Source organism: Chiloscyllium plagiosum, unplaced genomic scaffold (genome assembly GCF_037043375.1).
Source record: "Chiloscyllium plagiosum isolate Xiang-an unplaced genomic scaffold, Cpla_swu_hap1 HiC_scaffold_6, whole genome shotgun sequence".
NCBI classification, from domain to species: domain Eukaryota; kingdom Metazoa; phylum Chordata; class Chondrichthyes; order Orectolobiformes; family Hemiscylliidae; genus Chiloscyllium; species Chiloscyllium plagiosum.
In genome coordinates, this window is record NW_028270144.1 from 3495442 (window position 1) to 3512141 (window position 16700).

Genomic DNA, 16700 nt, shown 5'->3' on the forward strand with positions numbered 1-16700 from the left:
CAGTTAATACACTTCATGACTAAGAAAAATTCCAAGGGATGGACCCATAATCTATGGTTAATTAAAAATCTTAAAAAATAATATTGAATGAAAGAAAAGTATATAATTATGAAAAGACAAGCGGCTGATCAAAAGATTTGACTGATTAAAGGAAAAGCATTGAACAAACAAAACAATTAATGAAGATGGGAAAATTAAAGTGCAAGAAAAATCTGGTGAAAAATATAAAATCAAATAGTAAGAGATGGGTTAACAAAATAAGTGTTGGTCCCAGAGAAAGTGAAACTGGAGAATTAATAATGGAAAATTAAGAAATGTCATTTGCATCTGTCTTTGCTACAGAGAATACAAGTAACATCCCAGGAGCAACTATAAATCAGGAAATGGAAGGGAAGCTGTAAGTCATGAAGAGAAGTGGTACTGAGTAAAGTGCTAGAAGTTGTGAACTGACAAGTGCCTGGGTGCTAATGGACTTCATGTTAGAATCTAAATTGACTCCTGAGGTTTGTTTTATGAATAGAGATTGAGTTGTTCAGATGAAATGAGAGGTGATCAACTTGAGATATCTAAGAATATAAAAAGGGGAGGGACAAAGTATCCATAAAGCAGGCATTTCCCCATGTGGGGCAATCTAGAATGGCAGGTCATATTTGAAGCTAAGGGGTAGCAAATTTAAAACAAAGAAGAGGAGGAATTACTTCTTTCAAAGAGTCGTGAATCTGTGGAATTCACTTGCAATATTTTGGATGATAAAATGTAAAATAATCATCAATTATGTCACATTATAGACCTGAAAGACGAGAAACTGTATGAGTTCAACACCAGAACTCTTCAACAGCAGAACTTCAAAGGACAACAACTGCACAAGGATCATGGACATCAGAGGTTGACCCTGTTGGTTGGAATCATAGCCAAATTCCACTATTAGGCAATTGTCAAGTTGAGGCTTAACTTGCTTACTTGAGGATCACTTTGGTACAAGAATAAAGTTTAAAGCACTGTTGCAGTACTTGTTTTTTTGTGAAAGTTCGTAATAAGTAACCAAATGAAAGGACGCTTGTGGTGATTTACCACAACAGAGGATATAGACAGATTCTTAATGAGTAATGGGTTGAAGGATTATAGAGAATGGACAGGAAAGTGGAGTTAAAGTTAAGATGAAACCAACTATGACTGTATTGAATGTGCAGCAGGCTTGAGGGGGTGAATTGCCCAATCCTGCTCCTTGATTTTATTTTTCTGTGTTCTGACAGATTTTGGCCACTGGAAATGCTTACAATGTTAAACAGGATATCCACAGCATCAATCCAAATTAATACAGTATAATAAAAACCAACTAATTTTAAAATATCTTAAATTACTTTAAACTGAAGTATGGCAATTATACATATTTAGTAAGATTTTTCATTTAACAAAAAGTCATTCCAGTGTACCTTCACAGTCTTTATTTGTTGCAAATGATGATTCCTCGTGTGATGATGCTTGCTGACATCCTAGACTATTGGCTGTAGAACTCTGTGAGGGCCTTTCATCATGTCTACAACTGTGAGATGTTTCTCTTGTTGACACTGGGCTTTCTGCTTGGCCACAGTTTGAGGAAAAAGAGGAAGATTTCTCTTTTTGGTCTGTTTCTGACCGACAGGGCTCAGCAGGGGGACGAACCAAAAGGATGTTTTCATTGCTTAATTCTGATTTTGTTCCTTCTTTTTTATGTTTAATCGTTCTTGGTCTCTGGCAATCTTGTTTGGAAAACTTAGCCTTTGACTTCATCAAATTCTTGTCTGGCTTTGTTTGACTTGAATACAGACTTTGAAATGTTTTCTTGCACTTTTTCTTTGCAACATATGTTCTGGAAGTATGGTATGATTTATTGAGGTTTTCACAATAGGCAGCATGAAGTTCCTCATCAGAAACACTCAAATAGTTTCCATCATCAGGATCTTGAGATGTAACAATTATTCGCTTTTGCAAGGTATTATCATCAAGTTTTGTGGGTGTTGACTGTGCACAATTTATTTCTGATAGATCAACTTTCGCTTTTTGTTCTTCATTCTGATTGTTAACAATAGCACCTGCAACTATTTTGACATAACCATGTCTTTCATTTTCCTGAATATGGTTTTGTTCTTCCTGGGTCAATTCTTCTGAACAGGGCACATCATTATCAATGTCTCTTGAATTTTTTGATAAGATTTCTTCACAATCAGCATAAGGAACTGGACGTGACAAAAAAGCAGAACCCATATTTTGTTTTACATAAACATTAAAATCTTGCACAATCATGGGGGATGAAGATACATTTGCTTCTATCATTGCTGGACCTAGAGACAGTCCCACAATAGTCATTGGTTTATAGGTTAAATCAGCCAGTTTCTGGTCTGTTGTCCAAGTTGAAGAACCCACAGTTTTCATAGATTTTGCTCTATAGCTGGGTGAGGCTATGGGATATTCTACCTCAAAGCAATCATCACCCCACTTGCTTTTCAAATTTTGTTTTTTCAATCTTCTGTAAGGGGTATTTAGTTTCAGCAAACTTTTACTTGTAGCTGAGTAAGAACATCTATAGACTGATTGTATTTCAAACGATTGTTTTGTCACATCAGAATTCATTTTATTCTTAGATTCCAATTTTGGACTGACTGAAAATTCTTCCAAATTATCAACACAGCTATTTACTTTATCATTTTCAGAGTTTGCCAAAGAGACTGTGCATGCACAAAATATTTGGTCAGTTGATAAAATTGTGTTGATTTTGGTCAGTTCGGATCTACGGAAACCTGTGTTACTCCTTTCTCCAGGTTGTAACCATGGCGCAAAATCATTTCCTGGTGGAACAGGAGGTATAAAACTATTCAAAGATGCCTGAATAAAGTTTGGAATGCCTTTTTTCTGATTAATGATCCTGTTGTTTATGTTTATTTCCAATGCTTCCTTAAATTCCTCACTTAGGAAAATTAGCTCATTTATAGAAACAGAAATATCTATGTTAGGACACCGGCTAAAATGTGATCGAGCCAGTTTTGGAGGTATTGGAATGAATTTGTTTATAGATTGTTGGATATGCAATGGGATGCCCCACTGGTACTCAAAGTATTTTGCTATAATATGCCATTCCAGGATTTCAATAGTTTCTGTGGACTGAAAGGCTAACTCCATACCTTTATGCTCTATTTTAGCTTCATTTGGTTTGATTGCTGGAAACAAAGGTGGTGCTTTAGGAATCATCATTTCCATTGACTTGTCAAATATCGTTGCAATGCCCCAAAGATAATTAATCTGCTTGTGCTTTAAATTCATATCCAGGCGATGAATAATATCTTGCTCAGAAAACAAAATATATGGCAATCTTGTTTTCTTAATTCCATTAACATGCGGTTTCAGCTTTGGTAATGATCTCTTCAATGCTGGAGGATAGGTTTGTTTGTACAAATCCGTTACCAGTTCTGGAAGGCAGTCCAGTTTAATTGACAAGCTTTGTTTTAACAAACACATATTTAGTTTATTGCTATATTCTGGTCTAAAAACAGCCAGAGGAGGCATCCTTCTTTCTTTCTTTTTCACTTTGACGCTTCTCTTCAAATTTCCATGGGGGAAAGTACTTTTTTGTTCTTTGGTCAGAAGAGATGCATGCTGAGAGGAAGTCAATTTATGATCATTTGATAACCGTACAGTTCTGCACCTTGCGCCACAATGTTTCTTAATTATAATTTGTTGTACAAAGTCCCATATTGGTGGAGGAGGTGTCATAAATTCATTGAAAGATGACTGAATCAGCTTTGGAAGGCCCCATCTGTGATTTATAATCCTTTTCTTTATATTAATTTCTAATGCCTTTTTGTGCTCATCACTTATAAACTCTAACTCAGCTGGAGCAATAACAATTTCAAAACGAGGCTGTGGATTGAGCCGGGTTACAACCAGCTTTGGAGCAGGTGGAATAAATGCTTCTGTTGATTTTTGAACATGTGATGGTAATCCCCAAGTGTGCTGAAGTTTTTTCTGCAAAATATGCCATTCTAGACACTCTTTGACCCCATCAGAAAAAGCAGTTGTTGGCTGAGGAGAATGCTCCATTTGAACTCCCTTAGGTTTAATTGATGGAGGTAAAGGTGGTCCTTTGGGAATCATCATGTCCATCGACTTATCATACAGTGTTTCAAATCCACAGAGATATGAAAGTTGCCTATGTTTCAAGTTCATCTCTATCAGATCAATATCATCTTGTCTCATGAAGGGAATATACCATACTCTTGGTTTTTTAAATCCTTGACCAGGTGCAATAAGCTTTGGTAAAGGTTTCTTTCGTGCTGTTGGATAAGTGCGTTTGTACAAACCTTTTACCAGTTCAGGCAAACAACCAATTTTAATTTCCAGGCACTGCCTTGTTAAGCTGATATTGAGGTTTTCTTTGTATTGTGATCTGAGGATAATATTCATAGCTATCTCTTTTACTTTGTTTAAGTTCATCTCATCTGTCTCATACTGCGAAGATGATTTTCCTCCTCTGAGTCGCAGGTGTGAACTCTGAGAATATACTTTATAGCTCTTCCCGAGGTTGCTACTGTTGCTCCTTCTTTTACAATGATCTGGTGGTTGCATGAAATCTTTATCATCTGGAGTCGGAGCCATAAACTGCCTTAGAGACGAAGTAATAACTTTGGGAAGACCCCATTTATTATTTATAATCCTTTTCTTTATATTTCGATTCAGTGTTTGTCTGTGATCTTCAGTAAGAAATACCAGTTCTGAAGGAGCAACAACTACTGAAAAATCAGGTTGGGAATTTAATTGGATTGGAATAAATTTTGGAGCAGGAGGAATGAATACTTCCAGTGATCTTTGAATACGTAATGGCAAACCCCAATTGTACTGAAGTTTTTTCTGTGTTATGTGCAATTCTAGTCTGTCTCTTATTTCATTTTCAATGAAATTATTTTCCATACCAACAGGTTCTATTTGAGCTCCACTAGCTTTGATTCGTGGAGGCAATGGCGGTGCCACTGGAATCATCATCTCCAATGATTCTTCGTACAGAGTTAGAAATCCCCATTGATGGGTAATTTGCTTGTGCATTAAATTCAACTCCAAACGATCAACTACTTCTTGTTCAATAAAAGGCATATATGTTGACCTTCGTTTTTTAAAGCCTTTGCCAGGTAAAATAGTCTTTGGTAAAATCTTCTTTTGTACCTTAGCATAGGGACCATAGTAGGCATCTGTTACCAGTTTAGGCAGATTTTTCATTTTAATTTCTAAACATTGCTTCATTAAGCAGAATTCTATAACAGCTTTGCATATAACCATTTGATTATCAGAAGAGAATACCTCATAATTGTTACCTTCATTTGGTGAAGCAAACTTTCTTCTTAATTGAGTAACACTGTCTGAAGTAGTAGGCATTAGGGGAATGGGCTCTGTTTGATGTTCTGAATCTAGTGTCAAACCGTCTGTTTGTGGGGGAACAGGTATGAAACTGTTTAAAGATAACTGCACTGCCTTTGGAAGACCCCATTTGCAATTTATAGCTCTTTTCCTTGTATTCAATTCCAGTAGTTTCTGGTGTTCAATACTAAGGAAAGGCACCTCAGTCGGCGTACAGATTGTTACAAAGCAAGGCTCTGACTTCACATGGAATGGAATTAGTTTTGGAGCAGGGGGAATAAAATTTTCTTGTGATCTTTGAATATACAGTGGAAAGCCCCAGTTATGCTGAAGTTTCTTCTGTGTTATGTGCCATTCTAGTCTGTCCTTAATTTGATTATCCAGGAAAGTTGTTTCTTTGCCCACAAATTCTATTTGAGCTCCACTTGCCTTGATTGCTGGATGCTCAGGTGGTGCTTCAGGAATCATCATTGCTGCTGATTCTTCATATTGAGTTGGAAATCCCCACAAATGGGCAAGCTGTTTGTGTTTTAAGTTCGATTCTAACACGTTAACAATACCCTGTTCAATAAAAGGTAGATACAATAATCTTGGCTTTTTAACTCCTTTGCCTGGTGCAATTGGCTTAGGAAGAGGCTTTTTTGACTTTTGAGGATAGGTAGCCTTATACATCTCCTTCACTGTTTCTGGAAGACAACCATTTTTAATTTCAAGACTTTGTTTTATCAAACATATTTCTAACATGTCCTTACTTTCTTGGCTGAGTTTAGCAGAAAGATATATCTCTGCTGCGCTGTAAGGTTTCAGATTACTCCTGCCTTTTTGACTCTGGTTTAAAGGTAGTTTCATTTTCTTAGACTGTAAAAATATGTTTATTGAACTGTCTATTTTTCTATTTTTCACATGAATATCAGTGGAAGATACTTTGTTCCTTTCCACTGCTTCAGGTGTCTGTGCAATTGAAGCCATGAAATTATTTAATGAATTCTGAACAACTTTAGGAAGACCCCATCTGTTATTTATGATTCTTTTTCTTACATTTTGCTCCAGTTTTTTCTGATGTTCTGAACTTAAGACCAATTCAGATGAAACAAAAATGTGGGAATAACCAGGCTGTGGTTTCAAATCTGAAGGAATTAGTTTTGGAGCAGGTGGAATAAATGCTTCCTGGGATCTCTGAATAAGTAATGGTAGACCCCAGTTATGTTGAAGTTTTTTCTGTGTAATGTGCCATTCTAGTCTACTTCTAACTTCATCTTCAATGAAATGTGTTTCCATTTGCACAGGGCATATTACATCATTTTTTGCCTTAATGTCTGGAGGTACAGGTGGTCCTTTACATATCATTCTTTCCACAGATTCTTCATATAGATTTGAAAATTTACAGAGATGGGCAATCAGTTTGTGTTTTAAATTCAACTCCAATTGATGAATAGCACCTTGTTCAACAAATGGTAAACAATGTGGCCTTCGTTTTTTAATTCCTTTACCAGGTGCAATAAGCTTTGGCAAAGGTTTTTTTGATTGTGGGGGATAGGTGTTTTTGGAAAACTCTTTTACCATTTCAGGTAAGCATCCAGTCTTAATATCAAGACTCTGCTTTATTAAACAAATCTCAAGTTTCTGTTTCAATTCAGGTTGGAAACTAGCAAGAAATAAATCCTTATCTGTCTTCTTTGTTTTCTTGCTTCTGCTAGACTTTTCATATTGCAATGCTAATAATTTCCCCCTTCTGACTGATGTAAATGTGTTGTGAAGTACCATTTTATTTTCTTTATGGTCCATGTCGTTGGAAACATTTGGAGCGGTACCCATAAACTTATTCAAAGATAGTCGAATAAGTTTGGGAAGACCCCATTTGTGATTTATTATCTTTTTCTTTATATTCATCTCCAATATTCTCTTCTGCTCATCACGGAGAAACTGCAGCTCAGTTGGAGCAACTACAACTGAAAAAGTAGGCCGCTGGTTTAGCTGAGATGGAATTAGTTTTGGAGCAATTGGTATAAACGCTTCTTCTGATCTCTGGACATTTAATGGTAAGCCCCAGGTTTCCTGAAGTTTTTGCTGTATAACATGGTTTTCAAGGTTCTCTCTCACTTTATTATCAAGGAACACTGTTTCTTTACCCACGTGTTCTATTTCAGCTCCACTTGACTTGATTGCTGGAGGCAGGGGGGACCCTTTTGCAATCATCATTTCCATTGATTCATCAGTTGGAGTTGCAAGTCCCCAGTTATGGTAAATAAGTTTATGCTTCAGGTTCAGCTCTAAGCGATTCACTGCATCCTGCTCAATAAATGCTATGTATAATGAACGTGACCTCTTACATCCTTGACCAGGTGCAATAATCTTTCTTAATGGCTTCTTTGATGCAGAAGGGTAACTTTGCTTATAAGAATCTTTCACTATTTCTGGCACACATTGCAAGTTAATTTCTAGATGCAATCTTCTTAAGCACATATCCAGTTTATCTGCAGTCTCTTGTTTGAAGTTAGACAAAATGGCCATCTCAGATGTTTTGCTCAGCTTTGTGCCTTTACAATCTTTTTTATATCGTAAAGACATCATTGCCTTTTTGTGCAGTTGCAGATGAATTTTAGTCTTTCTTGTGCTAATTATGGTGGGTCCTGTTTTGTTGGCTTCTCTTATTTCTGACTGTGGCACAAGATCTTTTTTTAATAGAGAAAGGGCCATGAAGTTTGTTAATGAAGACTGAATAAGTACTGGAAGACCCCATCTGTGATTGATTACCTTCTTCTTTGTATTACGTTCTAATAATTTCTTATGTTCTTTGCTTAAAAATGTCAGTTCAGTTGGTGCCACAACTACACTAAGGCTAAGCTGTTGATTCAGCTGGGATGGAATTAGTCTTGGAGCAGGTGGAATAAATGTTTCTGCCGACATTTGAATATGCTGTGGTAAGGCCCAATTCTGTTGCAGTTTTTTCTGTGTAATGTGCCATTCTATTTTGTCCCTGATGTCAAGTTCAATAAAAGTACTTTCCATACCCACAGGTTCCACTTTAGCTTCGATTGCTTTGATTGCAGGAGGCAATGGCGGTGCTTTCGGAATCATCATCTTCATGGATTCATCATATGGAGTTTCAAGCTTCCAATTATGAACAATCTGTCTGTGCTTTAAGTTTAGCTCTAAGTGGTTAATGGCGCCTTGTTCAACAAATGGTAGGCACCATGGTCTTCGTTTTTTACATCGTTCATTGGAAACACTGAGCTTTGGTAATACTTTCTTTGATGCTGTAGGATAAGCACGATCATACGATTCTTGTACAATGTCAGGTAAATAATACGTTTTAATATCAAGCACCTGCTTTAATAAACACATATTTATTTTATCTTCACATTCTGGTTCGAGGTTCACAAAATCTGGAAGTGTACTTTTCTTCTTCAAGTTTGCTGTTTTATAGACATTTTGGCAATTCAGTGAAGGGAATTTTTCTTTTTTGTGTCTTACTTTCATTCTGGATTTGGCGTCAATGTGTTCAAGGGTCTTGCTTCCTTTCATTCTTTCTGATTGTTTTATGTGACCTTTCAGTGATGGAACTGGAGCAAAGTCCCTAACAGATGACTGAATCAGTTTTGGGAGTCCCCATTTTTTATTTATGATCTTTTTCTTTGTATTCACTTCCAATCTCTTTCTAACATCAGCGCTTATGAGAAGTAGCTCTGCTGTTGTATCAACTACTACATCAACATGACATGGATTTAGCATGGAGGGAACAAGTTTTGGAGCAAATGGAATAAATGAATCAATTGATCTCTGAATATGTGTAGGCAATCCCCAATTATTCTCCAGTTTTCTCCTTATAATATGTTGTTCCAATCGGTCTCTAACATCACTGTCAATGAAAGTCACTTCCACGCCTACAGGCTCAATTTGAACTCCATTTGACTCAAGTACTGGAAACGTATTTGGTCCTTTAGGAATCTGCATTTCAACAGACATTTCATATGGTGTCTCCATTGACCAGAGATGCATAATCTGTTTGTGTTTTAAGTTCAACTCTAAACGAGCAACCGACTCCTGTTCAATAAATGATATATATTTTGATCTTGACCTTTTGAATCCTCTACCAGGTGCAATTAGCTTTGGAAGTGGTTTCTTTACTTGTGCAGGGTAGGTGTTTTTGTACATTTCTTTTACCATTTCGGGTATACTGTGCATTTTAATTTGTAGGCTTTGCTTTGTTAAGCAAATAGCTAGTCTATCCCTATGTTCTTGTTTGAGAACTATTTTAAAGTCAGCTACTTGATTTGATGATTTAATTTCTCTGTAATATTGTGACAAAAAATTTTTTTTTCCAGCATGCAACTGAAATGTGTCTGAAGAAGACACTTCACTGTTCACTTTCTCAATGGATGAGTTACTCAATGAGTCCTGATCTTTAATTATTTCAGATTGTTGAGTGAGATCCTTCATCGATGGAGCCGGAACCATAAAATTGCTTAAAGAAGACAGAATGGCCTTTGGAAGGCCCAATTTTCGATTTATAACTCTCTTCCTTATACTGAGCTCAAACATTTTTTTCTGTTCTTTGTTAATGAATGGCAACTCAGATGGAGCAAACACAAAGTGAAAATCAGGTTGGGGATTTAAAGCTGATAAGACTAATTTTGGAGCAGGTGGAATGAATGCTTCTTGTGACCTCTGAATGTGAAATGGTAAGCCCCACGTTTGCTGAAGCTTTTTCTGTGTTATGTGACGTTCAAGGTCTTTTCGAATTTCATCTTCAGAGAAATTAATTTCCACACCTACAGGCTTTATCTGAGTTTCAACTGCTTTGATTGGTGGTGGCACCGGTGGTGCTTCAGGTATCATCATTTCCATTGATTCATCAGTCAGAGTTTTAATTCCCAATAGATTGTTAAGCTGTTTGTGCTTTAAGTTAAGTTCTAAATTGCTTACAATATTCTGTTCAATAAAAGACATGTACGATGGTCTTGGCTTTTTTAATCCATTTCGGGGTATATTAAGCTGTGGTACTGGTTTTTTTGATGTTGAATAGTAAGTGTTCTTATAGTATGACTTCACCATTTCTGGCAAGCAGTCCATGCGAATTTCTAGATGTTGCTTCATTAAGCATACCTCTAGTCTATTTTTATCCTCTGGTTTGAGCTCACCTAGTTTGGTTGTTTTTGAACTGCTTCTATTTCCTTGGCATTGTGCTGATGATGAATCATCCCTTTGTGCTTTTACAAATGCTTTCTGTTGGAAACTAGTTTTATAATTCTCTATTTCAATGTTACTGGCCTTTGATTTCTTTCTTATTATGGTTTTTGACTGTATTAAGCTTTTATTCATTAATGGGGCAGGAGCCATGAAATTTCTTAAAGATGATTGGATAAATTTAGGAAGACCCCATCTCTGATTGATTATCTTTTTTCTGATAGTCAACTCCAATGTTTTACAAATTCCAACGTCTAAAAAAGGTAACTCATTCAGAGTAATGACGACAAGGGAATCGGCTTGTGGGCTTAGCTGAGATGGAACCAACTTTGGGGCAACTGGAATGAATGCTTCTAATGACTTCCGATAATGTGATGGTATGCCCCAACTATGCTGAAGTGTCTTCTGAGTAACATGCCATTCTAAGTTGCTTCTGACTTCTTCGCCAATAAAAGTGGTTTCCATTGACACAGGCACTATTTGGCCTTCATGTGCTTTCAGTGCTGGAAACACAGGTGGAGCTTTTGGAATCATTAATTCTAATGACTCTTCATACAGAGTTCGAAATCCCCAGAGGTGGGACATGTGTTTGATCTTCAAGTTCATTTCCAGGTGATTAATAGCATCTTGCTCAACAAACGGAATATATGATGGTCTTGCTTTTTTGAAACCTTCACCTGGTGCCAAAAGTTTTGGTAAACGTTTTTTTCGTGTTGAAGGATATGTATTTTTGTAGAATTCTTGTACAATTGCTGGTAAATTACCCTGTTTTATTTCTAGGCATTGCTTTGTTAAACACATATCTAATTGATTTTTATGTTCTGAATTGAGACTATCAAGCATAGAATGCATTCTTTTTCTCTTTCCTTTCACCAATTTGACAGCTTGTTCAGAGAATGGTGCAGACAATTTTGCTCCCTTGAGCTGCAGCAAATTGCTTTTTGAACGAACTGTTCCAGCCTTGCTACTTAACACGACTTTATTTTTTCCTGATTTTTCTAATTGTGGTTTGGTACTTTTTATTTTTGGTGCAGGAGGCATAAACCTCTCTAAAGATGAAAGAACCAGCTTCGGGAGTCCCCAATGATGATTGATGATGCGTTTTTTTACATTCAGATCCAATTTTTTGTTACATGCAACATCTAAAAATGCAAGCTCAGTTGGAAGAACTTTTACATCAAAATCAGGCCGTCTATTGAACTGTGACAGAATTAGTTTTGGAGGAGGTGGAATAAATGCTTCTTGTGATATTTGAATATGTAATGGAAAACTCCAGTTACATTCGAGCTTTTTCTGTGTAATATGCCACTCTAAAATACTCCTAGCTTTATTACAAATAAAATCAGTTTTCATAGCTTTAGGTAGTATTTTAGCATCAGTTGCCTTGATTGCTGGGGGAAGAGGTATTTCTTGAGGAACCATCATCTCTGATGACTTTTCATTTAGTGTTTCAAGGCCCCAGAGATGGGAAATCTGTTTGTGTTTTAAATTCATCTCCAAACGATGAACTGCATCCTGTTCAATAAAAGGTATGTAATGTGGCCGTAGTTTCTTATTACGTCTGCCAGGTGCAATTAATTTTGGTAAACTTTTCTTCGACTGCTTCGGGTATGTGACTTTGTACATCTCTTTTACAATATCAGGAATATAATCCATTTTAATATCTAAGCATTGTTTTGCTACGCACATCTCTAGTTTATCTTTAAATTCTATCTTGCGAAGTTCTCTGTTTTTCCTACTGCTTTTATGCTTCCGTAAAACTAGTTTTTTGGTATGTTTTAATGTCTTATGATGTTCATTGCTACTGCACGATGATTTTGTTCTTTTTGCGATGTCAGAATGTGCAATGAGATCTTTTATTAAACTAAAATCCATGAAGTTTATTAAAGACCTTTGCACAACTTTGGGAAGGAGACCCCGTCTATGATTGATGATCTTTTTCTTCATGTTGATCTCCAACATTTTCTCATGTTCATTGCTTATAAATGCCAGATCTGTTAAGACAATAACTAGGTCTGAACAAGGTTGTGGATTTAGCTGGGAACATACTAATTTTGGAGCAGCTGGAATGAATTCATTTCTTGATTTTTGAATTTCTGTTGGTATACCCCAACTAAGTTGAAGTTTTATCTGTATAATATGCCTTTCCAGATCATTTCTAACTTCATCTTCAAGGAAAACTGTATCCATACCAATGGGTTCTATGTTAGTTGCACATGTCTTGATTGGTGGAGATATTGGCGGTGCTTTAGGAATCATTATTTCCAAAGACTCTTCATATAAAGTTGGGAATCCACACAAATTTGAAATAAGCTTCTGACCTAAGTTAATCTCTAATCGATCGATTGCATCACGCTCCATAAAAGGTATAAACAATGGCCGTGGCTTTTTATATCCTTTCCCAACTTTAATTGGCGTTGGTAAATATTTCTTTGATGTTTGAGAATAGGAGTGTTTATATGATTCTGATACCAAGTTTGGTAAACAATTTGATTTAATTTCAACTTTTTGTTTTGTTAAGCACATAATTAATTTATTTTTAAATTCTGGCTTCAATCTAGTAACACAAGAAGCCTCTCTTAAGCTATTTGTTTCTCCACTATCACTTCCATGTGCTTGAACCATAGCTTTTCTTTCATTCTGAAGCATTTTGTCCTGATGAGGAATGATATTTAAAGGATATGGTATGTCACAGTTATTGATTACTGAATCATTTCTATCAACATTTTCTAAAGACAGTGGTGTGGGAACATTAAATTTATCTAAAGATTGCTGGATAAACTCAGCGTGATCTTGCTCATTACTTGTAATTCTATTAATCACATTCATTTCCACAACTGTTTCATGTTCTGAACTTATGAATGACGATGCAGTGGTAACAACAGCTGTATTATTTAGACTTGGCAGTGAAGAAACCAATTTAGTTGAAGAAGCAATTGAGACTTCTGTTGATTTATGAAAATTTGTGGATGAATCCCAGCTGTGTTCGAGTTTTTTCTGAGTGATGTGCCACTCAAGACTATCTCTTGTTTTATCATCAATAAAAGATGACTCTATACCAGTTGACTCTATGTTGGCATCACTTGCTTTAGTTATGAGGCTTTCTTCAGGAGTCATCATGTTCATTGAACTTTCACAGGAAGTTGGATATTCCCAGGGATGGGGAATAAGCCTTTGTTTTAAGTTCATCTCCAAGCAGTCCACAGTATCCTGCTCAATAATTGGTACACCCTGTGGTCTTGGTCGAGGAGTTGTTTTATTAAGAGGAAGAATTTCAGTTGAAAGTATTTTGTTTACGTGAACAGAGGTGAATGACTTTTGAACACCTGATGGAATTTCAAACTGTTTCTCAGCAACATAAATATTAGGTTCACTCATAACATTCTGAACCTTCTGAATGGGCAGAGCTACGTCAGGGCTGCCTGACCTCCCAAACAGAAGTGATGGATGGCTGCTACTTGTTGTTGGTTGCTTTGTACATTGAGCTCTGTCTGTTCTGATCTTATCAAAGCAATTAATTTCTTTACAATCCATTGCTTGAGTTACAGATGATGGAACCTGTTCCTCATCAAGTGATTGTGATTTGAGATTAGCTGATTTATTAGTGTTGATACTGGAGGCTGGTGAAGCAACCTTAGCTTTTCGTTTTGATTTTCTGCGATACTTCTTGCGATTTGAATCAGATGGTACACTAGCCTGTACAACCAATGTATTTTTATTTTCTACATTCAAAGGAATATCATCTTTTTTTACAATCTTACTTAACTGATTAACTTGACTTTCTTTTTCATTTAAAAGTGAGATATTCCCATATGTGAAATCATCATTCTGCAGAATGGAGTCATTCACTGGGGCCAATGATGGTGTATGCTCAGCTTCTGTTTTTGATGGCTCATCTGTTGAAATTGTCTGTTGTGATGTCTCAGGTTTAATAACCTCGTTTTGTAGATGGTAACTTGACATCTCTTCAAATTGCTGTTCTTCATTCTCAAAACAGTAAGATGTGTGCTGAAAAACATTTCTTTCTGGATGAGATTCAAGATATTCAATATTAAGTTGAGCAGCATCAACTTCTTCAATAATGACTTCATCAGATTTTACTTTGTCAAGATCAAATTGAGCAGCATCAACGTCTTCAATAATGACTTCATCAGATTTTACTTTGTCAGTTGCTGGTGTCATTTCAGGGTGAGATAGATGCTCACTGTTTATTACTGATGTTTCAAACTCTTCCTTCTTTACTTCAACCAGTGCATCTGAACCTTCTGCACATTTTTCAATATAAGGGAGACTATCTGAGTCTTGAGCTACCTTTCTTTCCAATTTTAACTTCAGGCGGGTAGGCTTCCCTCTCTTAGGTTTTTTTAGATTTGATTTTGTTTTGGTAGCGTTAGTAGGATCTGCAGAGTTAACTTTCTTGATTGATGCAGGCCTCCACTGATGTATTCCAATTCTCCTTTGTAGATTAAATTCCAAGTCATAAACTTCATTTTCAGTAAGGACTGGTGTTTCGACTTCCTTTATGACAGGTTCAAGATATGAACTTTTAGGTAAGGGTGACAGCGGAGGCAACATCGTTGCAAGTGCTACCTTATGAATGTATGGCAATCCCCACTGACTTTCCAATGCCATATGAGCAACATTCAGTTCAAGGGATGTTATTTGATTTTCATTTAAATTTGGAACAGGTGAAGGTAATGTTTGATAAATTACATCTTTCATTTGATGAACGTTTCCACTCACTTGCTGACTTTTCTCAGTATTTTTCAACTCTTCAGTAACTGGTGGTAAAACAGATTGAAGATCTTGTTGGAGCTGAAGTAACTCAAATTTTTCAACATTTTCTTTTGTCAAAGTAGCAACTTCCTGAGTGCATGGATACACATAAAAATCGGCATTGCTCGTTAATTCGTACATTTCATGTTCTTCCAAATAGCAGACGTCAGGCAACGGAAGCTGGTCCTTTACTTCAGAAACTCCTAGTGACTCCATTTGATTCATTTCTGTATCTGGTAAGACTGTTCCTTGAATATCATTAATGTAGCTATTGTTTATGAAATCATTCTGAACTGGCACTTTGTTTATTTCATCAATTATTGACCGAGAGGCAGGCGAAGTCTGGCCTGTTGGGGATGCTGGACGAGAGGATGGCATACAGCTCGCCGTTTCAACTTCGGTAATGGTTTCATACATGTTGAAATGTGTGTTTCCTAGTACAGTATTCACATTAGCACCTGCAGTCCAAGATGAGTCAGGTGACCACTGGTTATCCAAATGAGTAAATGAGGAATAACCATCACTACTGCAATATGAAATGGCTTCTAAACCAGGTGTAGATACTGGAGAACGTGTGTAGTAATCTTGGTCTTGTATTGTACAGCAAGGTGCCACTTGCTTCACATTGACAGATTGTGTTTTTCTCATTGATGCTTCAGTGTTATAAGTACTTTTTGTGATTTGTGAACCGTAACTAAGAGATGGTCCAGGACTTGATGGTTGTGAATTTACCATTTTGACATCCTCACCACATGTTATCTTTGACATAATTGTTTCATCCTTTCTAGATTCTGATGGTGATATGGAATATCTCTCATACTCATAAGTGCTGTATTCAGTCTCTTTCATTTCAGGTTTACTTCTTGCTTCTGAATTATTCATATCCACTGGTTTATTCATAACGGTACACTGCTCATCAGCACTTGTCCATGTGACACTAGGTGTGGTTCTCCATATTTCCTCTGATGAAAATTGATCAGATGTGTTTGTTCCGACTGAAGTGTGCAATCTGACTAAATCCTGTTTTAAAGATTGTTGTTTAAAGTCTGGTGAGGCTAGACAGTCCTTCCCACCATCTTTTAAAGCACTATACCGAGAAGAATTGTAAGAAACAGATCTGGATTTCTTATAACTTTGTTTCTCAGATGTAAGTGAATCCAATGAAGCAGTAGATGTATCTTTGCAGCTAGGACAATTATGATGATCAGAAAAGGGCATCTCAGAGGTACTTTCATCAAGTGCTGCTCTTTCATTTAGTGCTCCTTTTTCAGTCAGAGCATCTTTAGATTTTTCAAACTCCGACTTGTTAAGATCTCCTTTTGCATTGCGCTGTCTTCTGTTTATGTGCAACGCAT

At 36.5% G+C, this 16700-nt stretch overlaps 1 protein-coding gene across 1 annotated transcript in view; it reads right to left on the reverse strand.

The window, feature by feature from the left end:
* LOC122550429 (uncharacterized) overlaps positions 1-16700 on the reverse strand; it is a 60633-nt gene that overhangs the window by 15855 nt on the left and 28078 nt on the right. Inside the window, exon 5 of the mRNA XM_043691156.2 lies at positions 1434-16681. Coding sequence (XP_043547091.2) covers positions 1434-16681 — 15248 coding nt within the window. The remainder of the gene's footprint in view (positions 1-1433; positions 16682-16700) is intronic.